Genomic DNA, 26,776 nt, shown 5'->3' on the forward strand with positions numbered 1-26,776 from the left:
GTCCATCTATTTTAGGAAACACACATGCATTGCCTTTTTTCATACTTCATTCATTTCATTCAAGAATGTGAAGTGACTACCATAGGTCAGAAATTATGCAAGGTGATAGATAGAGCTGTGACAGTAAATAAACTAAGGAGAATACCTGCACACATGGATCTTATGTTCTGAAAGATAGCATCTTAAAGGATGTAATCATGTTTTATCCTCTTCCATGTGGGGGATAACAAAAGCATCTGGAGTAGCTAGAGACCACTATGGAGCTTTATTCTGATGACATGGAGTCTTGGAGTAGGTACAATTTGAGGGATTTGTCAGCCGGTAAGATCTAAACTGTGAATGTGAATCTAAGGGTTTAGCCTGATCAGCTTGACATGTGGGGTTGCCCTTGACTGATAAAGGGAAAGCGAAGAGAGACTTGTTTAAGTTAGATTAATTAAGAATTCAGTTTTAGTAGCTTAGAAGGGAGAGTTATCTTAAAGGTTATTAGACAGCTGGCTCAGGTATTTAGTAGGAAAAATGAATGTGAATCTGGCATTAAGGAAAAAATGAGTCTTCCTTATGTATAAATGAGCTTCCTTATGTATGTCCAGTAGTTTGAATGTTCATCAACTCCAAAGTTCAGTCTGCAAGGCAAAGTGGCCTCAGGTGGAGCTTTGGGGAGATTAGGCTATGAGGGCAGAACAAATGGGATCTATGTATTTATAAAAGGACTAGAGGAAACTGTACTTCCGCTGTGTGACAACAAGGTTTGTCGTCTTGCAGGAACCATCTCTGAGCAACAAGCTTGTGGCACCTTGATATTAGGCTTACTGCTACAAATATACAAAATGTAAGTTCCTTTGCGTTATAATTCCCCAACCTTAGATGTTCTTTTGTTAAACAAATAGCACAAGAATGAGTAAAGTCCTTCTCAGCTAAATATAGATAGAAAAAGGAGGTTCAACTAAACCAACATTTACATACAGTGAGATAAGTAAAAAAGGAAATAGAAACCTGTGGGGGAAACAATGGGTTATAATATTCTGGAAATCAAATTGTTGTGTGTGTGTGTGTGTGCATTTTTTTTAAATGTTTTATGAGAGGCTGGCAAGAGCTCGCTGCTCTTCCAGAGAACCAGAGTACAGTTCCTAGAAGCCATGTCAGAAAGCTCACAACTACCTGTAACTACAGTTCCTGGGGACCCAACACCCTCTTCTGGCCTTCATGAGCACCTACACACACACACACACACACACACACACACACACAGAGAGAGAGAGAGAGAGAGAGAGAGAGAGAGAGAGAGAGAGGAAGAGGAAGGAGAGAGAGAGAGAGAGGGAGGAGAGAGAGAGCGCTTAGACATATACATGAATAAAAATAAAGAATGTTTTTCAAGGAAGTTGTTTATGAAAAGGAATGACTGTTTCAGTCAACTGCTGCCACGGGAAGGATCACGAAGGATCGTGAAGACTGGAAATTGACCGCTAGTGTTAGCCGTGATGCCCTTAACAAGAGCCAGTAAGAACAGACTTGAGAGACAGTGAGAGGAGGAATACATTAACGATTGTAAAAATGGAAGTGCAGCTGAGCAGTTTCTGTTCTTTAAGATGAAGTGTGGGAGCTGGGTGGTGGCACATGCCTTCAATCCCAGCACTAGGGAGACAGGCAGATCTGAAGTCAGGGCCAGCCTTGTCTACAGAGTGTAAGTGCTAAGATGTCCAGGGTTACATAGAGAAACCCTGTCTCAAAATACAAAAACAGAAAACAAAACAAACAAAATAAGATGAAGGGATGGGTCCGTCTCAGAGAGAGGAAAAAATTGATGAATGGCAGGAAGGCAGTTTTGTGGAGTGATGTTTAATTAGCTGCAGTGAGTGGGATCTTCTGTATGAGGGTATGCTGTATAAGCATCAGGATTACCGAGATAATTTATAAAAGGGGCAGAGAGCCAAATCCACCCCACTGCCAGATTTTAGAATAAAAGTTTTATTGGAATATCGCCATACTTTTCCATTTAGGTATTGTTAGTCCCAGTGGCAGAGTTGAGTAGGTGCTACAAAGCTTTAAGTATTTGCTAGAAAGCTTGCTGACTCTAGGTTTATAGTAGTTGAAGGAAGGTTGAAATACTGATAGGGACTCAAACAGAAGCCAAATAAGGGAACTGATTTTTTTTTTAGCAATGTATTTATTTTTGTTTTGGTCAAAACATAAGAAATGAGAACCTTGAATTTACAGCAAACTGGCTTGAATCCTCGGCACTTTTCCTAAGGTGGGTTCCTGAAAAGTCTGTTAGCGTTCCATCTTCATGGCAAAATACTGAAAACAAAAAATCATTATAAAAGGAAGAAAATTGTTTCCAGACCCTTATGAAGCTGAGCCACTAATGGAGCCACTAATTACTCAGGACAAGCAAAGGGGGTGGGGGTGGGAGGGACGACAAATGAGGAACTAGACCTTGTCTCAAGTTTTAGCTATGACTCCGTGGTAGATAATATACCAATTAGATTGGAGCTCCAGCCCAGTTACTTCCCAGAGGTTCCACCTCTGATTCTGTAGCTTTAGAGCTCAGCCCTTCAGGATATGAGGTTTTAAAGGACATTTTAATCTAAATCATAACAGCCTCCAAAATTGTAGGCTACAGGCTAGCTATATAGTCATATCTTGCTATATTGCAAACCACCTCACCTTTCCTGCTTGGAACAGTGAACATTTATGTCTCGTACCACTTCTGTGAATTAGGAGTCTAAAACTTGCTTAGCTGTGTGGTTCTAACTCAGTATCCCAACAGGCAGAAGCAACTGAGACATGGCTGGGTCTAGAGATTCTGCTTTCTGTTTATATCGCTGTTTGCAGGAGACTGGGACTCTCGATAAAACTACTCACAACATGGTTTCCCCCAAGTAAAACTGAGAGAACAGAAACCTTTGACTTTTATAATACGCCTTCCTCTCAAATGCATTGTATTGTAACACATACTGACCTTAATACAACCTTCGCTGGGAGCTTTCTTAAGGGCTGCTGCCCACACTGGCCTAATTGAATGGTAGTAAAATTCTTCAAGTTGTGTTCTTTCAGCATTGCTGGGCAGCCAGTGTTTCTCTAGTTACCCAGAGTAGGTATTTGTGACAGTTTGGTTATATTATAGTCATAAACACTTGTACATTTTTTTCACCAAGTTTTTTCCTTTTTCTTTTTCCCCTGATTTTATGAATAAAATTCATGGTAGAAAACTGGTATCCAAATAAAATATATAACTAGTGAAGTTATTACTGAAATTTTATTTTGCTGATATTTTTCTTGGTATTTATATATTAAAAATATAGTTCCTACATAAATTCTATTTCAAACTTCTGTATTGGTTACTTTCTGTTGCTGTGACAAAGACTCTGACCAAGAAGGCAACTCAGAAAATCTGTCAAGGCCTCCTAACCCTTTCTAAACAGTCTAGCAACTGGGGACCAAGTATTCAATCATATGAGCTATGGGCAACATTCTCATTCAAACCACATCCATTCCCTGGCCCCCATGGCTTCTGGCTGTATTATAATGCAAAATGCATTCAGTCCTATTTCAAAAGTCCAAAGCATCTTCTGAGGCTCAAGGCAATTTCTTAACTGTAACTGCTTATAAAACTAAAAAAGGAAATTATATACTTCCAAAATACAATGGCTCAGAATATTAGTGTTCCGCTTAGGAACACTAATGGGGGTGAGGGGCATGCAGTGAGGAAATACTGAAAGAGAGTAAAACCAAAACACAGGAGAGCAAATTCTAAATCCTGTTATTCCTTGTCTGATGTCAGAGCTTAGATGGCTCTGTTCTTCTGGCTTTGCTGCCTGCAATATACATCTCTCAAACTGGTTCTATTCCTTGTGTGCAGCTCTCCTTGGCAGATGTACCACAGTTCTGACACTGCTAACATAATCTAGGCCTCACTTTCTTAGCTTCACATAATGGTCTTTCAGGGCCTACATGCAGTGGCTCCCCTGCCACACAAGCAGCCTCAACATCTCTCCTTAAGCACAGAGGAAGGACTCTGCATCCCTCTTTCTTTCTCTTGTGTCTTCATAACTAAAGCCAGAGCACCATCCGTGGACAATACTAAGTTCTACTCCTGATTGGAATGGAGCCTGGCCTCCTTGAATCACATTTGCAGCAGCTTTGGTTTGTTGCTTTTTTAGAAGCAGAAAATTGCCTAGTAGGTCTTTTCACAACTTGGAAGCTTAGCCTGGGGAGGGGTTCTTGTCCTGATGCCCCACCCCACCACCACACCTTTATTCCAGTGCACATCAGGCCTCATCTCAATCCTTATATCTTTTAGCACAAGCCTTTGCTCCAACATTAACTTTCTCTTACATTATGTTTTGTATTTTCTCTTGCCCCGCTTACTCCTTTGCTGTAGACCCGCTTAAGAGTAGTGACCATGTGACAGCATTAGGCTGTCTTGAAATCTCCTCTGCCAAAAAAATTATTCCATTACTTTTCAATTTAGCCTCAGGCAGATTCCTAAGACAGGAGCAGAAGGCATATCAGATAATTGTCAGACTATCACAAAAATGGTTTCTAATATTATTCCCTCTGAAACCTAAGCTGGACCTCTACAGTCCGTTCTGCTCTTGGCACTGCCGTCTCCCAAGCTTCTCCTCTGATGGCCCATTAAGCTCTGTTTATAGCATTTAACCACTTTTCTAGTCCAAAGTCTCAAAGTCTTAGCATATGTTTAGGGAAAGCATATTGTCAAGTCTGTCACAGCAATACCCATTTCCTGGTACCAATTTCTGTTTTATTTACTTTTCTATTGTTGTCACAAAAAAACATAATGAAGACAACTTAAAAGAGAAAGCATGTTTACTGACTTAAACTTTTCCATGACTGAGCATGTTGTCAGGGACAGCTGAGAGCTTACATCTGGATCTGCAAGCAGGAGGCAGAGAGGATGCTTTTGGGATGACAAGAGTCTTGGGTCACACTTTCATCAAGGCCACACCCTCTAATTCTTCCTAAACAGTCCACCAACTGGGGATCAAATATTCAAAACATGAGCTTGTGAGAACCTTGCTGACCACCTTAAACCTCTAAGTTTCCAGTTACCTATATGAGGAGAAAGGCTTTGTAGAAATTGACTAATGACTGCCATATCAGAAAATAGAATTCCACTGTAGTCAGGCCTTCTTTAAAAATTCTATAAGATCGATATGCTTGTATTAATTCATTAAGGAAATTGCATGAATATTGACTTAACTTCGGAGGACTATCTCTTAATTCTGACTTATTGGGAGGGCATTTTGGGCAACAGCCTTATGAAAGCTAAAACAGCTTCCACACTTCACATGTCCTCCATACACAGGTACAGCCTGGGAGTAGTGTGACTCACAGGCCTTAATTTGCTGATTCTACCTCTTCTCTCTAGCCCTCCAGTTAGGGTTTGTTGGGGGCCAGATTGGAGAATTGGGAAAATGGCATTGTCACTTTACCCAAAGCCTTATACGTGCTAGGCAATCACTTTACTGCTGAGCTACACCCCAGGCTCTTAGTGAACAATTCAAACAGGGTCCCTGTTCCTCTGGGGATACAGTCAGTGTTAGTATTATTAATAAGCTATTCTTCAAGGTAGTTTCCTAGAGTGGCTTCCTGTCCAAATGCATGTGTGTATAGTTTCCTTTACAGAAAATGTACTAGATGAACTGAGTCCACTCTGCACTAGGAAATCCTGGTATCGTGATGAGAAGCACTGTAGAAATGGGCTCTAGAATGCTGGGAAAGCACTGAGGAGTTAACCACCTGGAAAGCAGGCAGGAGCAGGGGAAGCTGTGCAAGTCAATTCTGTTTAAACGGCCTTTCTTACCATGGGCACATTCACTTTACCCAAGTGGAAAGAAACGACAAGTCTCACTCAACATCCACCTGTCCTTCTGCAAATGCAAGGGTTACAGGCTTGCTACAGTGACAGCCCCACCTGACTTATATGGTTGGTGGGATTCAAACATTTACCAACTGAGCCAACTCTACAGCACCCCAAATATTTTTTTTCAAATATTTTAACTAAAAAGATTTTGATTGAGTTTGTGTGGACCACAATAATTGCTGTTTATCGTTGACTTATAGCAAATGTGCATTAAAGTGGTCATCTTGGAATTCACTAAAATGTGGATATACAATAAGAAGTTCAATCAGTTCTGTCTTCTGCCCCATTCTTGCTGTTTAGCTCTTTGATGAGTGCTTACAGGCAGTTGGCTACATGTTTTTACAGTAATAAACTAGAAGATTTTGCCAGTAAGGCAAAATTTGCACATTTCTTATCTTTTCCTCAATAATTTTTCCTAATTATAAAAATCATCTCCCAATCTCCCATAGCTTATCTTTTTTTTTTTTTAATTAACTTGAGTATTTCTTATTTACATTTCGAGTGTTATTCCCTTTCCCGGTTTACGGGCCAACACGCCCCTAGCCCCTCCCCCTCCCCTTCTATATGGGTGTTCCCCTCCCCATCCTCCCCCCACTGCCGCCCTCCCCCCAACAATCACGTTCACTGGGGATTAAGTCTTAGCATGACCCAGGGCTTCCCCTTACACTGGTGATCTTACTAGGATATTCATTGCTACCTATGAGGTCAGAGTCCAGGGTCAGTCCATGTATAGTCTTTAGGTAGTGGCTTAGTCCCTGGAAGCTCTGGTTGCTTGGCATTGTTGTTCATATGGGGTCTCGAGCCCCTTCAAGCTTTCCAGTTCTTTCTCTGATTCCTTCAACGGGGGTCCTGTTCTCAGTTCAGTGGTTTGCTGCTGGCATTCGCCTCTGTATTTGCTGTATTCTGGCTGTGTCTCTCAGGAGAGATCTACATCCGGCTCCTGTCTGCCTGCACTTCTTTGCTTCATCCATCTTGTCTAATTGGGTGGCTGTATATGTATGGGCCACATGTGGGGCAGGCTCTGAATGGGTGTTCCTTCTGTGTCTGTTTTAATCTTTGCCTCTCTCTTCCCTGCCAAGGGTATTCTTGTTCCCCTTTTAAAGAAGGAGTGAAGCATTCACATTTTGATCATCCGTCTTGAGTTTCATGTGTTCTAGGCATCTAGGGTAATTCAAGCATTTGGGCTAATAGCCACTTATCAATGAGTGCATACCATGTGTGTTTTTCTGTGATTGGGTTAGCTCACTCAGGATGATATTTTCCAGTTCCAACCATTTGCCTACGAATTTCATAAAGCCGTTGTTTTTGATAGCTGAGTAATATTCCATTGTGTAGATGTACCACATTTTCTGTATCCATTCCTCTGTTGAAGGGCATCTGGGTTCTTTCCAGCTTCTGGCTATTATAAATAAGGCTGCGATGAACATAGTGGAGCACGTGTCTTTTTTATATGTTGGGGCATCTTTTGGGTATATGCCCAAGAGAGGTATAGCTGGATCCTCAGGCAGTTCAATGTCCAATTTTCCGAGGAACCTCTAGACTGATTTCCAGAATGGTTGTACCAGTTTGCAATCCCACCAACAATGGAGGAGTGTTCCTCTTTCTCCACATCCTCGCCAGCATTTGCTGTCACCTGAGTTTTTGATCTTAGCCATTCTCACTGGTGTGAGGTGAAATCTCAGGGTTGTTTTGATTTGCATTTCCCCATATGATTAAAGATGTTGAACATTTCTTTAGGTGTTTCTCAGCCATTCGGCATTCCTCAGCTGTGAATTCTTAGCTTATCTTTTTTACTTTCTTAATTATATTTTCAAGAGCAAAGTTTTTAATTTGATGAAAGTGACATCTTTATTGATTTTGCTTTTGATGTTAATAAGAAGTCATTACCTAAGTCAGAGTCACATGCTTCCTCCTATGCTTTCTTCCAGATTTGTGGATTTGTGGAATAGTTTTTGTATTAAGATGGTCCACTTAGAGTTACTTGTTTATGTGGCATGAGATATGGCCGTATGTTAATTTTTACAAGTGGATATCAGCCTCACTTTTCAAAGGTTTATCTTTGCTTCATTACCCTTTGTCCCTTTATTAGCAAATATTGAAAGCAATATTAGCAATAGAGTTACCATCAGAAAGTGAATGGTTAAGAAATTGCAGTGTGTCCACACTATACAGTACTACTTAGCAATAAAAGGAAATGAACTATTGATACAAGCAACAAACATAACAGTGTATATTGTCCCATGAATTGTAAATATGTACTATTTACAATTTTGTTTGTTAGTTTCTGCCTATCCATGCTTGCCGGGCAAGCAGTTAATTTTCTTTGTTAGCTTTTTTAATTTTTAAGAAATCAATTTAAAAGAAGAAAGCAGTACATATTACATAATTTCCTTTTTATGTAACTCTGGAAAAATCCTTCACTAATCTGTTAGAGAAAACAAGGTCTATGATGAAGATATGTATAGGGAAAGAAGGGATTATGATGTCCAAATCTGTGAATGTGTGCCGCGTCCTTTCAGTATAGTCTGGTTTAGTAAACCTGTACACGTAAATATCTGAGGTGTACATAGAGTCCCAGTAGGTAGGTCAAGTTTTCATAATCAAGGCTTTCTTTTCCCATCTAGAAATAATATTCAGAAAATACTGTATTATAAGTTAGAGTAGTCCAAGTCATATCAGTCCTAACAGAGCTTATTTTTGATATTAGTATTCGGCTGTCTACAAATCAATTTTGATAGTTGACCCAAATGTCCCCAAATATTTCATTAGCAGTAATTACATAATCATCTGAGTTAATATACATCATTTAAGAGATGGGGAATGAAAAGAGAAAAGAGTAGTGAAAGGTGGTATTAAGGAATTACCATCTTAAGCTGTGGTCAGATTATCTTTTTTAGAAGGTAGTTTTACCTTTTGTTACAATGAAGGCAGTATTCATCGAAGGAGCTCTGTAGTCCCTTTGACATTGGCCTTAGTCTGTAGACATTTTGACTTATTCTCCTGTCTTACTTGTTTAGCCCATACTTCATTATAGTTGTGTCCTGTTGACTGAAGTGTAACTAGCAAACCAAGATTCAGCATTACTTGATCTTTTTTAGTTCTGAATATCCTTTCAGTTTATGAGAACAACAGCTATATTTAGCCTTAAGAATTTTTATACTTGAATTAAACAAACCCAGGTTTCATCTGTTCTTGCTTGTAATTTCTCAGGTTGAACTCTTATAAAATAGCATGGAAAGAGCTTTAACCTGTTATTATCTTCTTTTCAAGCCCTTAGAGTGAAGCCTGACTCACTTAGGGTTAGTTATGAGGCAGGTACTGATTCATGATCAGGAGAGCTGGGGTAGAGAAAATTGCTGTAAGAGCTGCTGCTGGTTCTCTGGGGTGGACTGCAGCTGTTAAAGTGCCTACTGAAACAAGCCATGTCTTCTTAAAGCTCCCACTGCTGCCAAGGTGTGTTCTAAATCTGGCCAGTCCTTCAAATTAAACTAGATCTTGTAGTATAGTAAGCCAGTTATGTCAGCCTGCCTTGACTCCTGGGTTAGTTCTGGGTTTAATTCTACCACAGTAGTTCTCAATCAGATATTTACATTGTGATTCAGTAAGAAAATTACAGTTATGAAGTAGCAATGAAGTAATTTTATGGTTGGGAGTCAGCCCAACCTGAGGAAGAATGAGAACCACAGCTCTACTACAACTCCCTAGGACTCTTGCAAGTGACCTCTGTCTTCTGGTGCCTCTGTTTCTTCATATGAAAACTTGAAGGGTTTGCCTTCTATTATGCTACCTTCCGTGATTCTTCAGGGTTAGTTACTGTATGTATTTTTTAACTCTTCTAGGTAAAAAAAATAAAGCAGCTTATTAAAATCACATTACTTTGAGAGAGGGTCTTTCATTGAACCTAAAAGTTAGACTAGAACATACTGTATGAAATAAAGTAACTTAGACCCAAAAGAGCCATGTGTCTTTTTAACTTGAGCATACAATTTATCTAATACCCTTTCCTTTTAGTCTTGTGTTGACTATGTGAATTTTTTTGGTCTGTTGGTTTTTTGTTTTGTCTTTTTCCTTTTAATTTTGGGGACAGGGTCCTTCTGTGTAGCTCTGACTGTCCTGAAACTCACTCTGTAGACCAGGCTGGCCTCAAACTCAAGAGTTTTTTGCCTGCCTCTGCTGCTTTCCCAGTGCTGTGATTAAAGACATGTACCGCCACCACCCAGCAATGATTTTTTTTGTTTGAATAGCATGGATTTTTTTCTGTGTATGAATGTTTTGCCTTCATGCATGTAAGTTCCTTGTGTACATATGTGCCTGGTGCCCCTGAGAAGACATAGGAAGGCATTATATTTCCTGGAACTGCAGTTAGGGATGGCTGTGACTTTCCATGTGGGTGCTGCAGATGGAACCTTGGTCCTCTGCAAGAACAACAGCTGCTCTCAACTCCTGGGCCATCTCCCCGCACTTCCCTCTTACGTTTAATATCATGAAAGTGTGTTGAGAGAGGAAAGGTTGCAGGAGTGCCTGAGTGTGCCTCAGGTACCAATGCTAGGACTAGGAGAGACGCTCTTGGAAATGAGCCTGTGTTGACACGTTAGATACAGTGCATCCTTCAGTGCTACCAAGATGCTATCTTGACTGGATGAACAGAAGTGGTGTGTGTAGCAAGCAGAATTTAAAGTTTGCTATTTTATGTCCCCTCCCTGACTTTCCTCCTCCTTCTCATTCTTTCTCATTGTTCCTTAAAAAAAAATTGACTGTTTGGCCACAGTTCCGCAGAGTAGTGGTTCAACAGGTGATCTGTAAAAGGCAGGAAGAGAACCCATGGCTGGAGAGTCTATCTTCAGTTTTTAATTCTTGCTTTCTAGAAACTATTTCGGGAGGTAATTTTGAAAGCATTGTCTAATCAGTATGTCCTTAAGGAAGTATGTCCTTAAGACAGTACCTGACATTAACAATAAATGCATATTGGTGCGGGTTTTGGTTATGGGGGAAAAGTATGACCATGTGAAGTCTTAATTAAAAAAAAAAAGAAAGAAAAACCACTATATAAAGAGAACAGTAACTGCCTTAAAAGGCGGACTATCAAATGTTTGTAAACCAGAAACTATACTTAGATGCTTATTTTAAAATGTTTCATGTATGTATAACTAAGCATGACTTTGCATGCTTGTAATTCCAAAATGAGAATCCTCCGCCCCTTTTTATTGAAAATAGATTTTCCCCCTCATACAATATATTCTGAATACAGTTTCCTCTCCCTCTGCTCTTCCCAGCTCCCCGCCACCTCTCCTCCCATCTAGATCCACTCCCTTTCCCTCTGTTACTACAAAACAAACAGGCTTCTAAGGGTTAATAATGAAATACAAAATAAAATATAGTAAGATAAACAAAAACTATCATGTGGGATTTGGAGAAAACAAACAGAAGGAAAAGAGCTCAAATGAAGGCACAAGAATTAGAGATCCACAAGTTCATACACAGGAATCCCACTAAAACACTAAACAGGCAGCCATGATATATACATAGAGGACCCAGTACAGACCCATGCAGGCCCTGTGCTTGCTGCCTCCTTCTCTGTGAGTTCATATGAGCTTTGCTTATGTTGATTTGGAGGACCTTGTCTCCTTGTCCTCCATCCCCGTTGGTTCCCTGAGTCATAAAGGCGAGAGTGGGGGTACCTTGAGACATCCCATTTTGGGCTGTGTGTTCCAAGAGACCTTTCTTAATAATAGTAGTAGCAATATTTCATTTTCTAATCATTGTATACTAACCAACCTTTTCCCGATATTTCTTAATATATGGTTTGAGGGGCAAGGACTTCAGTAGGAAAAGGTCTGTTTACCTGAATGTAATCCTCTGAACCCTTGTAAAGGTTGACTAACAGAGAGAATAGGGTCTACAATATTATCACCTGATCTCCACACAAATGCAACAACGCACACTCATACACACACACACCATATATATTTACATACAGACAATTTAAAACATGAATATATGTTTGGAATGTGATATAAATCTTGTTCCACTACTCTTGCAATATAGTTTGAGTGGTTGTTTGTTTTGGTGTTGAGGAATGAACCCAGGACCCCAAGCATCCTATTAATTTTTTTAAGCTGAATAATTGAAACATGGTTAAATCAATTTTCTTTTGATTGAAGTTTTAAATTTTGATATAACAGTTTAAAAAAAAAAAGCCTAGACTTAAACCTCATACTTCTGCTCATACCCAAAACCAGTTGTGTTTCATCTTCTAGTGTCTTTTATACATGCAGAAATGCAGGCTATTTTTAAGAGATTTATTAATTTTTATGTATATGTATGAGTATTTTACCCATCTGTGTGCCTGGTGCCTATAGAGGACATCAGATCTCCTGAAAATGGATGGCTGTGAGCCACCACGTTGATCCGGGTAGCTGGACCTAGGTCTCTGTGAGAGCAGCAAGTGCATTTTACTGCTGAGCTTTCATTCCAGCTCAGATGATATATTCTCATTAAGCTTACCTCCCACTTCCCTGTTCTGACTCCTCCCCCATCTCTCTATCCATGTGTTCCTCCCCAACTTCACGTGTTATTTAGACAGCAACAACAAACCCTGAGTTCACTCAGCTCTGCCAATATGTTTATGGGTGTGAGGCCATCTCCTAGAACATAGATAGCCTCTCATGGGCCACAACCCCAAGAAAAAACTGATTCTTTGTCTGCCATCAGCTTCCCAACTGGAGTGGGCTGGGACTTCATGATCACATCTTCCCTCTATGCTGAAGTTTCGTCTGTCTTGATCTGAGCAATGCGTACTCTTGTTTTCTCTGGGTTGACAACTTGTGGGTCTTGTGCTAAAAGAAGATTCTCTGCTGAGATAAAGTAATTTATGTGTATAACAATAACTTATAAGAAGTAAGCTTAATAGTATGTCCATTTAGCAAAATAATAGTAATAGGGTCTCTCTTAGAGCCTAACCTATATGTATCCACAGGTTCTTGCCCCAATACTGGTGCCAGGCATAGATTCCATCTTGTGGAGCTTGCTCTAAGTCTAGTCAGAAAGCAGCTGGTCATTTCTGTAACATTCATATGTCATACCACTTGGTGAAAGTTTTTACTAGCATTTAAGCGTTGTTCAGTGGAGTCTCTGGTGTCTTTTCTGTATAGACTCTACAATTCGGAATGCTTTGAACTCTTCATTTCTAATTCCTATCTCTTTTAACTTTTACTGCCCTACCTAACAGAAACTGTACTGAATATGAGAGAAGATAGTAGATACCTATTTCTTATTCGGGGTCTGAGCAGAGGTGCCTTTCCATTCAGTATGGAGTTGGCTATAGGCTTGTCATAGCTTTATTATATTGAGGTGCGCTCCCTCCATTCCTAGGGTCTCTGTGACTTTGATCATAAAGAGATTGTTAGATTTTTAGTGAGAACTTTTTCTATATATATTGAAATAATCATGTGATGTCTGTCTTTGAGTACCTTTTTTTGTTTTGTTTTGTTTTGTTTTGTTTTTGGAGCTGGGGACCGAACCCAGGGCCTTGTGCTTGCTAGGCAAGCGCTCTAGCACTGAGCCAAATCCCCAACCCCTCTTTGAGTACCTTTAAGTGCTATGTCAGACTTATGAAATGAAATGGATGCATCTCTGAAAGGAAGGCAAATAGATCATATGAGTTATCTTTTGATGGGATCTTGAATCATGTTTGCCAGAATTTTATTGAAGACTTTTGCATCTGTGTTCATAAGATAGATTGGTCTCTGATCTCATTATTTTGTCATGGTTGTATCTTTGCTGGGTTTAGTATTACAATACTGCTGGGTTCATAAAAAGAGTTTTGAAGCATTCCTTCCTTTTCTGTTTTATTGAGTAATTTGAATGAGTAATTCTGTTCTGAAGGTCTCAAATTCTGCAATAAATTCATCTGTTCTTGGAATTGTTTTAGTTGGGAGACTTTTATTGTTTCAATCTCATTGCTGGTTATGGATTTGCTGAAATGATTTCTTCCCACTTGGTTTAATTTGGGTGACTCTAATGCATCTAGAAATTGACCCTTTCTTTGAGACTTTCCATGTTAGTGGAATGTAGGACTTTAAATGCATCCTTATAATTTTCTGAATTTCTTTGGTATCTATTATAATGTCCCTCTTTACATTTCTAATTTTACTAGTTAATTTTTGGATAATTTGGATATAGGTTTGGCAGTTTATTTTTTAGACAACCATCATCTCTGTATTTCATTTATTCTTTGCATTTTTTATTTTTGTTTCTCTAATTCCTCATCCAATTTTAATTATTTCTCCCCATATATTAGTTTGAGAGTTTGTTCTTTTCCCAAAGCCTTAAGATGTATCATTTGCTCTTAGGACTACCTTTATTGTATGCCAGAGAGTTGTGCTTTCATTTTCATTCAGTTCTAGAAAAATCTTTTAGCTTCTGTGTGACCAATAGTGTTATCCAATAGTGTGTTGTTTAGTTTCCAAGTTTGTATACATTCCATGGTTTCTCTTGTAGGTGATATTCTGTTGTGGTCAGTAGAAAATAGGATGTTACTCCAATTCTGGGGGTGGGGGGCAGTGAGACAGGGTTTCTCTGTGACTTTGGCTGTTCTGGACCTCATTCTGTAGACCAGCTTGGCCTTGAAAATGCTGGGATTAAAGGAATGCACCACCACCACCACCACCACCACCACCACCACCACCACCACCACCACCACCACCTCCTAGCTCTTTCTATATTTCTATTTGTCAATGCTTGCTTTGTGTCCTAATGATTTTGGAAAGGTACTCTGAACTTTTGCAAAGGTATGTGTATTCTTCAATGCTTAGGTGAAATGTCCCGTCCAGCCCCACTCCCCTTTCCCTCTCCTCTCCAGTCCTTTCTCTTTTCCCTCTCCTGAACCTTCCCTCCTCTTGTCCAGGTAACCTATGCATTGTGACAGTGGAGTATTGAATCTCCCACTGCAACTGTGCTGGGGTTAATCTGGGGTTTTACATATGTATACCTCTGTTTGCTGCAGAGATTGTATTGTTTGCTTGATGAATTGTTCCCTTAATGAGTATGAAATGACTTTTATCTCTTCTAACAAGTGTTAAAGCCCATTTTGTCTGATAATAGAATAATTATGTCTACATGATTCCTAGATCTATGTTCTTGAAGTATCTTCTATCTTTTCACTTGAGGTATGTTTCTGAGAGACTGCCAAAAGATAGGATTTCTTCAAGTATCTCCCCATTTAATTTGATATTGGCTGTTGGTTTTCAGTAAATTGCTTTTATTATGTTTAGGTATGGGCCTTGAATTCCTGATCTCTCCAATACTTTTAACATGAAGGTATGTTGTATTTTGTCAAATGCTTTTTCTGAACCTAAGGAGATAGATGGTTGTGTGGTTTGTTTTTTTTTTTCCTTTGAGTTTGTTTATACAAATTACGTTAATTGATTTTAGCACATTGAACCAACCTTTCATCCCTGGGGTGAAGCCTACTTGATCATGTTGAATGATGGTTTTGATGTGTTCTTGGATTTGGTTTGCATGATTTTATTGAGTATTTTTGCATCAATATTCGAAAGTGAGATTGGTCTGAAATTCTCTTTTTTGGTAGGGTCCTTGTGTGGTTTAGGTATCAGAGTAATTGTGGCTCCATAGAATGAATTAGGTAGTGTTTCTTCTGTTTCTATTTTATGAAATAGTTTGAGGAATATTGGTATCAGATCTTCTTTGAAGGTCTGGTAGAATTCTGAACTAAATCCATTTTCCCTGGGCTCTTTTCGGTTGAGAAGTTTTTAATGATATCTTCTATTTCCTTATGGGACATGGGCCTGTTTAGAAAGTTTACCTGCTCTTGATTTAACTTTGGCTTGTGGTATCTGTCTAGAAAACCATGGATTTCATCTAGATTTTCCAGTTTTGTTGAGTATAGGCTTTTGTAGTAGGATCTAATGATTTTTTTTTAACTTCCTCCATTTCTCTTGTTATATCTCCCTCTTCATTTCTGATTTTGTTAATTTGGATATTGCCTCTGGGCCCTTTAGTTAGTTTGGCTAAGGGTTATGTATCTTGTTGATTCTCAGAAAGAGCCAGCTTTTGGTTTTGCTGATTCTTTGTTTTGTTCTGTTTGTTTCTATTTGGTTGATTTTAGCCCTGAGTTTGATTATTTCCTGTCTTTTACTCCTCTCGGGTGAGTTTGCTTCTTTCTGTTCTATAGCTCTCACGTGTGCTGCTAAATTGCTGTGTAAGATCCCTCCAGTTTCTCTACCAGTGCACTTAGTGCTATGAATTTTCCTCTTAGCACTGCTTTCATTGTGTCCCATACATTTGGGTATGATGTGTCAACATTTTCATTAAATTCCAGGAATTCTTTAATTTCTTTCTTTATTTCATCCCTGACCAAATTATCATTGAGTAGAGAGTTGTTCAGTTTCCACATGTATGTGGATTTTCTGTTGATTTTGCTATTATTGAAGACCAGCTTTAGGCCATGGTGGTCTGATAGGATGCATGGGATTATTTCAATCTTCTTGTATCAGTTGCAGGTTGTTTTGTGACCTATTATATGGTCTTATTTTGGAGAAGGTACCATGAAGTGCTGAAAAGACGGTATGTTCTTTAGTCTTATGGTGAAATGTTCTGTAGATATCTGTTAAATTCATTTGGTTCATAACCTCTGTTATGTCACTGTGTCTCTGTTTAGTTTCTGTCTCAATGACCTGTCCATTGGTGAGAGTTGGGTGTTTAAGTCTCCCACTATTATTGTGTGGGGTTCAGTGTGTGTTTTGAGCTGTAGTAAAGTTTCTATTATGAATGTAGGTGCCCTTGCATTTGGGGCGTAGACGTTCAGAATTGAGACTTCCTCTTGGTGGATTTTCCCTTTGATGAATATAAAGTGCCCTCATCATGCCTGATAACTTTTGGTTGAAAATCTATTTTATTGGCTATTAGGATGGTGACTTCAGATTGTTTCTTCGGACCATTTGCTTGAAAGACCTTTTCCCATACTTTTAGTCTGAGATATTGTCTGTCTTTGTTATTGAAGTATGTTTCTTGTATGCAGCAAAATGCTGGATCCTGTTCGCATATCCAGACTGTTAGCTTGTGTCTTTTTATAGGTGAATCTATTAATATTGAGAGATATTGAAGACAGATGACTGTTGGTTCCTGTTTTTGTTTTTTGTTCTTTAAGTAGGTAGCTTTATGTCCTTGTGATTTTCTCCTTTTGGCTTTGTTGTGAGATGCTTAATATCTTGTCTATTCTTTGGTATAGGTATCTTCCTTGTATTGGAATTTTCCTTCTAGGATCCTCTGTAGGGCTGGATTGGTAGATAGATACTGTTTGAATTTGGTTTTGTCCTGGACTATTTTGGTTTCTCCATCCATGTTGATTGGGAGTTTTGCTGGGTATAGTAGCCTGGGATGGCATTTGTGTTCTCTTATAGTCTGCATGACCTCTGACCTCTGCAGGCTCCTCTGGCTTTCAGAGTCTCTGTTGAGAAGTCTGGTATAATTCTGATAGGTCTGTCTTTGTATGTTACTTGTACCTTTTCTCTTACAGCTTTTTTTTTTTTCTTTTTTCTTTTTTCTTTTTTTTTTGGAGCTGGGGACCGAACCCAGGGCCTTGAGCTTGCTAGGCAAGCGCTCTACCACTGAGCTAAATCCCCAACCCCTACAGCTTTTAATATTCTTTCTTTGTTCTGTGTTTAGTGTTTTGACTATTATGCGAAAAGAGTATTTTCTTTTCTGGTGCCATTTGTTTGGTGTTCTCTAGGCTTCTTGTACCTTTATGGCCACCTCTTTCTTTAGGTTGGGGAAGTTTTCTTCTATGATTTTGTTGAAGATGTTTCTAGATCCTTTGGGCTGGGAATCTTCATTCTCCTCTATTCCAATTATTCTTACGTTGGTTTTTTCATCATGCCCTGAATTTCCTGGATGTTTTGGGTTAGAAGTTTTTTATGTTTTGAATTTTATTTGGCTGTTGTGTCAATCTCTTCGACAGTATCTTCTACACCTGAGCTGCTCTCTTCTGTCTCTTGTATTCTGTTGGTGATACTTACATCTGTAGCTCCTGACCGCTTTCCTAGGTTTTCCATTTCCAGGGTTGCCTCCATTTGTGTTTTCTTTATTGTTTCTACTTCCACTTTTAGGTCTTGGACCACTTTATGCAATTCCTTTACCTGTTTGATTGTGTTTTCCGTATTTCTTTAAGGGATTTATTTGTTTCCTCTTCAAGAGTTTCTATCTGTTTACTTGTGTTTTCCTGTATTTCTTTCGGTGCGTTATTTATATCCTCCTTAAAGGACTGTATTATCTTCATGAGACAGGATTTTAGGTCAGCTCCCTGATTTTCATGTGTGTTGGTGTATTCAGTGCTTGCTGTGGTGGGAGAACTGGGTTCTAATGATACCCACGTAATATTGGATTCTATTGCTTATTGGTCTTGCCTCTCCACATCTGATTATCCCTAGTGTTTGCTGGTCCTAGTGTCTGTCTGGAGTCTGCCTCTTTTGTCCCGTGGCCCTGGTTGTAGCAGACTTCCTGTGGGCCCTTCCAACTGGAGGGAATTCACAGTGTGGAAAAGCTGCTGATTTGTTGCCCTGGCTGCAGTAGCTCTCCTGGGAGGCCTTCAGACTGTTGAGTATTCAGAGGAGTAGCAGTCACACTGTTGTCCTGTGTCAACGGGACTTGGGGGATGGGGGGCATGGGGGAAGTAAGGGAGTGGGGCGTAGGGGGTTGTCAATAGACTGTGGTTTCTGTTTCCTTGTGTGCAGCCACACTCCAGGGAGGCTTTCAGTTTTTTCGGTCAGTTGCCCTGCATGCCTCAGAGCCTCTGGGAGGTCTTCAGACTGTGGTGTCAGTTGCCCAATTGCCCTGTGTACAGAGGAACTCCTGAGATGCCTTCAAGCTGTGGTGTCCTGGGTGCAGTGGCTCTCCTGGGATGTCTCCAGTTGTGGTGTCAGATGCCCTGGGTGCAACAGATCTCCTGGGATTCCTCAGGATGTCCTACAATGTTCTGAGTGCAGCAGGTCCTCTGGTATTCTTCAGGATATGATGTCATATGTTCTGAGTGCAGCAGGTCCCCTGGTAAGCCTCAGGATATAATGTCTTCTGGGAAGCAGACTAGCTAGCAGTCTGTCCCAGCAGAAAGGACCAGGTGGAAGATGAATTCAGCTCCTTTTATGCCCATAATTCATATATTTGGTTTTCAGAGTATGTCAGAATCCATCTATATTCTATTTATGGTTTTTTAATTTATCATTTTCTTTAATTGAATGGTTTAGTTTCTATATCTCCTAAAGCCCTAAATTAATATTCTGTCTTCTATCTGATCCGTTCTGTTGCCAAGGCATTCCACTGAATTTTTTATTGGAATTAATTTTCTATTTTTGCTTCAGTTCAGTTTGAGTTTCTTTCCAGACCTATGTCTTCCTATGCTTGCTCCACTTTTGGTAATATTGTCAATACACATTCAGATGTTTATGCCAAAAACTTAGTAGTTTGTCTTGTTTTCCTCCACCTAGTCAAACTAACATGCCCATCACTTGTTCTTGCAAATGCCCTACACAGCAGGGTCATTACAAAGGCTGGGTTTGGAGCATGTCACCTTTGCAACTCTTGTAACTCATCTGTTACAGGGAATTAAAGTTGTACATACATCGTAGGGTTGCCCATAAATGAACTAGACCAAATTACTACGTACAGTGTACTCAAAACAATGCCTCGCATTTAGTAGTGCTCGGGAAATGCTGTCTCTGGCATCGTAGCATTGATTTCAGAGAACAGGTAAGAGGACAGAGCCAGCACTGCTAGAGGAGCTGCTGCTGCCTACCATTGCAGCCCATGACTCTCTTCTGCCAGTATGGAGAAAGCTAAGATCAACCCTTGTATTTTCAAGTCTTGTTGTTTGGGGAGGAATGAATGGGGATGATACAGGGTCCCCTGTAGTTCAGGCTAACCTTGAGCTCCAATGGAGCCAAACATGACCTTCAACTATTGATCTTCTTGCCTTCAGTTCCCAAGTATTAGAATAACAGACATGTCCCACCAAGTGTTTTCAACAAATTTCAGCTCTTAGACTGTGATATCACACGCAGTCATGGCAATCTTTTTAAAACTCAAATGAAATTATACTCTGCTATCTATTGTTTTCCTGGTGCACTTATAAGTGAAATTCAAGCACTTTCCCTTGTTGTTCATTGCCTCCTGTGATCCTGTCTCTGTCTACCTTTTGGTCCCATATCATGCGGCTTCCATGTTTCTTACCAAGCATCTCATCACCAACCTTTTTCTAGTCCTCGGAGCATGCCAACCCTTTTTCGTGTTTTATGTTCACTGTGCCCTGTATTCCTGAAGTCTGAAATGTTTTGGCCTTAGGACATGGCTGCAGCTTTCATGAATTTCAGTTCTCAGCTCTCAGACATCACATCTTCAGAGACATCCATCTTGACTACCTGTTAAACGAATCATCCCATTACGTCCCCACCCCACCCCCGCTGCCGCCGCTGCCTAAGCACACAATTTCTTTTTTATTTCATTGTACTTAGGTCTAGTGGAATTTTCTTTCTTTCTTTTTTCTTTAATGTATATCTAATGTTCTGGTAGGAAGTGACTTTAGATATCTACCATATGAAACAATATCTGGATTGGTTGAGATAGTTTGGATCTCAGACATTGAAAGCTTCATGGCTGACTTGTGGTACTGTTGGGCAATGGCAGATGTTTAGGAGGTATGACTTAGTAAAAGGAGGTTAGGTCATTTGAGGTATGTCCTTGACAGGAATATTGAAACCCCCATCCCTGTTCTTTCTGTCTTCACTTCCTGACAACCACTGAGGTGCAAATCTTTGGCTTACCACACACACATTTTCTGTGTTGTTTCCCTACTGGGCCCAAAGCAACCTGGTAACCTAATTTTGATCTTTTATATGTCTAGCATGTCTAGTGTGGCATGTGCATGCCTACATTCTGACACTGTATAAGCACAAGCATATGTACACCTAATACAGACATGCTTATGTGATAATAATGAAGTTAAAACCATAACCAAAGAGACATAGTAGCCATGTAACCAAGTGACTTCTGGCATGCAGTACGTGAGGAAACCTGTATTGAACAACTACACACTCAGGCAATTTGAAGACATGATGGTTTTAAAAGGAAGTATCAGCTGCTACTTGGGAACACAAAGAAAAAGCCCAATTTGTATTGAGTGTTTCAGGTGAGACTGGGACCCCAAAACTGAGAAGAGGAAGCTGGGTGAGCAGGAACCTGATGCAAAGGTGGGGTCAGGGAAGAGCACTTACACAAGGAAGGAAGCCAGGGAAGCCTTGAGCTGAGATGCGACACACGCGGGGAGGCGGGCAGACAGGGCTAGTCTGAACCGCTCCTAAGCAAAGCTGTTACAAACTGTGGTGGACATACGAGGGACTGAGGCGTAACCCCGTGATTGCCTAACCACAAAGTCCTCCCTCAAGCCTCCCCATGAACTGTCTTTGCTGACTGCAGCGTGTTTTCCTCCTAAAGCCTACCAGGTACCCTGGCCAAAGGCAACTGTGTGCCCATCACCACTACAGCATCTTAAGAGTCTGGACTCCACATGAAAGCCTGAATACATTAAAACAAATGAATGATCTAAGATAAGTGAGGGCATGTTACATTAAAGCAGTCAGATTATATTGATTACTCCGAAAACCACCAATGTCTCATAGCATGGTTATTGAATTATGCTCTGCTGGAATCCTATTTCTAAGTCTGTTAACAGTTGTTGGATGAAGTTTCTTCACTTACCACAAGTATTCCTAAGGATGTCCTTAATGCAAATGGCAGTCTTTATTTCCTACTAACGTTAGGAGGAACATTTCTTCAAGCATTGAGCATATGAATTAACATGAAAATAAATGATCCTTTACTCCAGTGTAACAGATCCCCTGCCCCCATCATCAGCATGTGGTTGCCCTGGTTAGAACTCATTATAGAATCCATTAGAAGTGAAATGCCCTTGACTCATTGGCCTGTCTCATTGCTATGGCATTCTTTGATAGATGGTTTTCCCTCTAAGAGTGTGTATTCTGGTTACTATCTATTTAAAGTCACTGCAGAATGAGAGCTAGTGTCTTGAACCCGAGGGACATTATTTCTTTCCTGCACAGAATTCTGATGAGTATACTGAACCCTCCCTGTTTCATTTGTCTCAGATTCTTTTCAGTCCTCTGAAGACTGCACACAGGATGGCTGCAAACAAGCCCAAGGGTCAGAATTCTTTGGCCTTACACAAAGTCATCATGGTGGGCAGTGGTGGTGTGGGCAAGTCTGCTCTGACTCTGCAGTTCATGTATGATGAGGTAAGTGCCCAACTTCACCTGGAGAAAGGTTGAGCTTGGACACAGTATCTTCCACCTTAGGTTAGTGCTGTTTGGTAGGATTCTTTCACTCCTCGAAAACTCCTAATAATATTTTTTCCATTTTAAGTTCAGAGCCAACATCAGTACCTACTTAATTTTACAAGTCAAAAACACACTCAGGCTAAAAAAAAGAATGGGAGGAGGAGCAAGAGGAGGACACAGTACTGATTTGTTTGTTCATTTGCATATTCTATACTGTTTATTCCTTACCTAGTCCTCTCTCAAACTAACCTTCATATTAGCCCTCCCCTCTCTTTTTTGGGATGGAATTTGAGATAGAATCTCACTCACAAGTCTGTACTGGCTTGAAAAGCTCAGGGCAGTTTGTCTGCCTCAGCTTCCCACATGGTAAGATTGCAGGCCTGAGCTGCCATGCCCAGCATTAGTCCCTTTCCTGCCAATGAGGAAGCCAAACTAAGAGCATTCAGGTTTTAACTTTCTTTAAGTAAGTAAGAGCCTTTTCTCTAAGAGCTGTAATTACAGTGCCTGTCCAAGTGACAACTGAGAACAGTAGACAAAACAGTTGGTTACTAATTATGTACTAAACGCAGTAAAATGCTCCACACCACCAATAAACCAATTCTGAGGTTTCCCCAAGACAAGTGGAACAGCTCCGGCTTCTTCAGGGTTTATCAACACACAAAAGAAAAAAAAATAGAGGTCATCTTTGGATGACAGGTCAGACCCTTGCAGGCTGAGGAAGACAACTGCCTCAGACATGGAAATAGGCATGCCCACGGGTGTGGCACTGGAGTATACCTACCTTCCCAACTTGTACCAGCTCCTCCTCATCTGCTGAGCATGCCCAAGTGAGCCCAAGAACAAGGTGGGAACGTAGGCTGCCACCGAGCCCAGTCTTTCACCAGCCAAAGACAAGGTTAGACCCTGGACCTTACGGCTGTCAGCCTATCCCGAGGTGACTATGCGATCACAAGTTTAAGCAAGCTGTGAAATACAGGTGACTCAAAGGCAATCATGTCACAGGGTCTCAACTGTGGTCATATAGCCAATAGTAGTTTGTTCCCACAGGGTAACAGCCAATCCAGTGGGTTAGTGTTGAGGTTGCTACTGCAGAACTTACCCAAGGCACATGCACCCTTCTGTTTGATGAAGTTTCTCGTCTTGCTTTTTTTTTTTAAATGCACTGAGTTTGGGTTGAAAACCAGCCACCAAAATGGATCCCGACACTGATCTACAGCCCAATGGCCCTGGTAATCAGGTGCCCTGACTCCCAGACCTCTCCTCCGTACTCACAGAATTGATTCACTTTTCAGAATCAAAAGGCTAAGTAATATTGCATGGGATTACCAGAAACTGCCTACGTAAAAGCAGAAACTGTTGACATTAAATAAAAACTTGGCCGTAGACTATATGTACATGTGACCCACCCATGGAGACAGTTCCTGCACATAGGACCGAGGAGTCACACTTGGAACATGAGAGGAAAGTTGAGGGCAGAGAAAAGGAACCGAACTGGGGAAGCGTCTGGTTCACTTCTGCTTCCAGACTGATTAGACAGCCAGTCTGACCCTCTACAGCACCAGCCCCACTGGTTGGGCAGGTGACCTGAACATACAGTTCATATGGCACAGAGAATACGGCCCCAGCTTTCCTGTGGCACTGGGGAAGTCCAGTTAGTTCTGCCTCTTGGCAAACACCAGAATAGTATGCTGGAGCTCAGCCTTAGCCAGCATCCTCATGAGCGCCTTGGGAGTCTCATTCACCCACCCTTTGTCATAGCTGTCCACTGGGAAGCAAGTTGACATCTTTTCCTGGCTGCCCAAACCCACGTGGTGAAGCTGATGTTCCTGCATTCTGCAATCACTACCCAGAGACTAGTGGGAGAATGGTGATTATTGCCTTACCAGTTGTATGGTGGGAATGGTAATAAGGGTTTCACCATGCTTCAGTTTATATAGAATTCTTGTCATTCCTGCAATATCCAGACCCATCCTGAGACGATGCTGTGTTTCTTTGTTGTCCAAAAAGGCCCTTGAAGAGGTTTGCAAAGGAATTTCCTGTGATCTTATACAGACGGAAGTGATTCTGGTCATAGACCTCAGCAAAGGGTGCTTTGAACCAGGCATTGGTTTCATACCCACAAGATGATGGGGTTCTCAATGTTGTAATGATTTAAATTTATTTTTATTTCATGTTCGTTGGTGTTTTGCCTACAAGTATGTCTGTATAGAGGTGTCAGATCTCCTGGAATTGGAGCTACAGACAGTTATGAGCTGTCATTGTGGTGCTGGGAATTAAACTTAGGTCCTCTGGAAGGGCTGTTGAACCATCTCTCCAGCCTCCATCAGTTTTTAACTTTCAATTGATGATTAATGCAGTGTTAAAAAAAATAATAATGGTAGAATATTGGATAATCTTACAGTTATTAAAACATTATGTTTCAAATAATTATTCTGACTGTCTAGCACAATTCTTAACCTGTGGGTTGCCTAAAACCATCAGAAAGCATAGATATTTATATTACAGTTCATAACAGTAGCAAAATTACAGTTATAAAATAACAACAAGAATAATTTTACGGTTAGGCATCACCACAACATGATGAACTATGTTAAAGGGTCTCACAGCCTCAGGAAGGTTTGCAAATAAAGAAACTGACCAGTAATCTAAGATGAAAATGATACAGTTTTTACTGTTTGATTAAAAACAGGTAAAAAGTAGTGATTTCAAAATAAGATGTTTTTAAAAGTAAAATAATTTTTAAAAATGGATTTCTTTGTGTGTGTATGTTTTTGTAGTTTGTAGAAGACTATGAACCTACCAAAGCAGACAGCTACAGGAAGAAGGTAGTGCTGGATGGGGAGGAAGTGCAGATCGACATCTTAGATACAGCAGGGCAGGAAGACTACGCTGCAATTAGAGACAACTACTTCCGAAGTGGGGAGGGATTCCTCTGTGTCTTCTCTATCACAGAGATGGAGTCCTTTGCAGCTACAGCGGACTTCAGGTATGGCTCAGCCTAATCTCATGTGTACACACAATTCTTTCCAGAAACAGGTGGATAACTGGAGCTTCGTGCTTGTTAATCATTACTGTCTTGAATAGTGTCTTTCCACTTCGATATCAGTGTGTGACTCTGGCCCCTGTGGATATACACGCATACATTCATTCAGGCCTTACAGTTGCCCAAGTGCTGGTCACATTGTAGTTCTAAGTACCCAGAGAGCCTTTAGCTTTACTAAAGTGTTTCAGAGTAAAGCATTTCTACTACTGTGGTAGCACATGGATCACAGTGATGTTCTACATCGTTTCTGTAGTAGTCACTTCTCAGCACTTGTGTCATTGTCAAAGACACATTGCCATTCTCCTTATAATATAGGTACCTAGGATTTTTAAAATATAAATAATCTTATAGACTAAATTTATAAAGTGAATCACTGTATATATTAGCATATTTGATTTTGTTCTACAGTGTATGTTCTTTACTTTGTACCTAATTGGAGTTTGCCATAGGTTTGGCTTAGAGGAGGTGACACCACTCTCTGAGACCTGCTGGGGTGAGCAGTCTCTGGAGTAATCTTGACAGTACTCAGTTCATCAACCAAGATGCTTTTTACATACAGAGTTTTGTATCTGTGATAGGAGTTCTATTGCACAAGGCATAGTATAATACTATGTACTATATCCTCTAATTGGGGTTTACACAGTCTAGTTGTATATATAAAGCATGGTGCAAAACCCCTTTACATGGAGGGTAAAGTAGGAAGTGATCATTATATATGGTCCAGAAAGGGAAGTCATTGGGAGAGTATCATAAGAAGGTGACCGTGGAGAAAAGAGGATATGTCAGTGTTTGAACACTATTGAGCATCATATACTTGAAACTCAGAATCTAAGCGAATAGTCGTCCCCCAAACAAAAGCATGTGGTTGAGGAAATGCACAAAATGAACTGATTTAGAAGATTAAATCTGTTGGCTTCTGTAAAAGAATTTCACATGTGATACTGCATAGTGCAGACCCTGAAAACTTGTAAACTGAGAGACATGGAAAATTACATAAGTACTAATACATGCCCTTTCCTTCCTCCAAAAAATACCAAAGGGTCTATTATGAATCAGGCCTTGCAGTTGGTAATGGAATAGACTTTGTCACTATCGCTATGGTTGACTGGGAAATCAGGGTGATTTGTCTGCTGCTCTTCTGTGTACCTTCAGTGCAGTTTCTGAGCAGCCCCAGAGACTCAGCAGCACAGCAAAGTCAGTTTGAGACGGTCTGACTGGTTACAGACATCGCTGCACATGACTCAACCTGAAAGTTAGTTAGCATCGGTGCTGTTCCTAAATACTTGCAGCCTTCACCCTTCCTGCTTATCTGTCACTGAGGCAGGCCTTTGCTTCCCTGTCTCCTCAGATGCGCTTGCTAGTGTCAAACTTACCACACCACACTTTTTTAAAAGTGTGTGGATGTTTTGCCTGCTTGTATGCCTATGCAGCACAGAAGCCAGAAGAGGGTAGTGGACCCCTGAAGCTGAAGTTCCGGTTGTTAGC

At 40.4% G+C, this 26,776-nt stretch overlaps 1 protein-coding gene across 5 annotated transcripts in view; it reads left to right on the forward strand.

Moving 5' to 3' along the window:
* Rala (RAS like proto-oncogene A) overlaps positions 1-26,776 on the forward strand; it is a 53,057-nt gene that overhangs the window by 16,156 nt on the left and 10,125 nt on the right. For 3 of the 5 annotated variants that reach the window (XM_063276773.1, NM_031093.3, XM_039096112.2), the window contains 2 exon segments: positions 22,060-22,206; positions 25,026-25,234. In XM_063276773.1, coding sequence (XP_063132843.1) covers positions 22,093-22,206; positions 25,026-25,234 — 323 coding nt within the window. In that variant the 5' untranslated portion in view covers positions 22,060-22,092. 5 annotated transcript variants of the gene reach the window in all.

Source organism: Rattus norvegicus, chromosome 17 (genome assembly GCF_036323735.1).
Source record: "Rattus norvegicus strain BN/NHsdMcwi chromosome 17, GRCr8, whole genome shotgun sequence".
In the NCBI taxonomy this organism is placed as follows: Eukaryota; Metazoa; Chordata; class Mammalia; order Rodentia; family Muridae; genus Rattus; species Rattus norvegicus.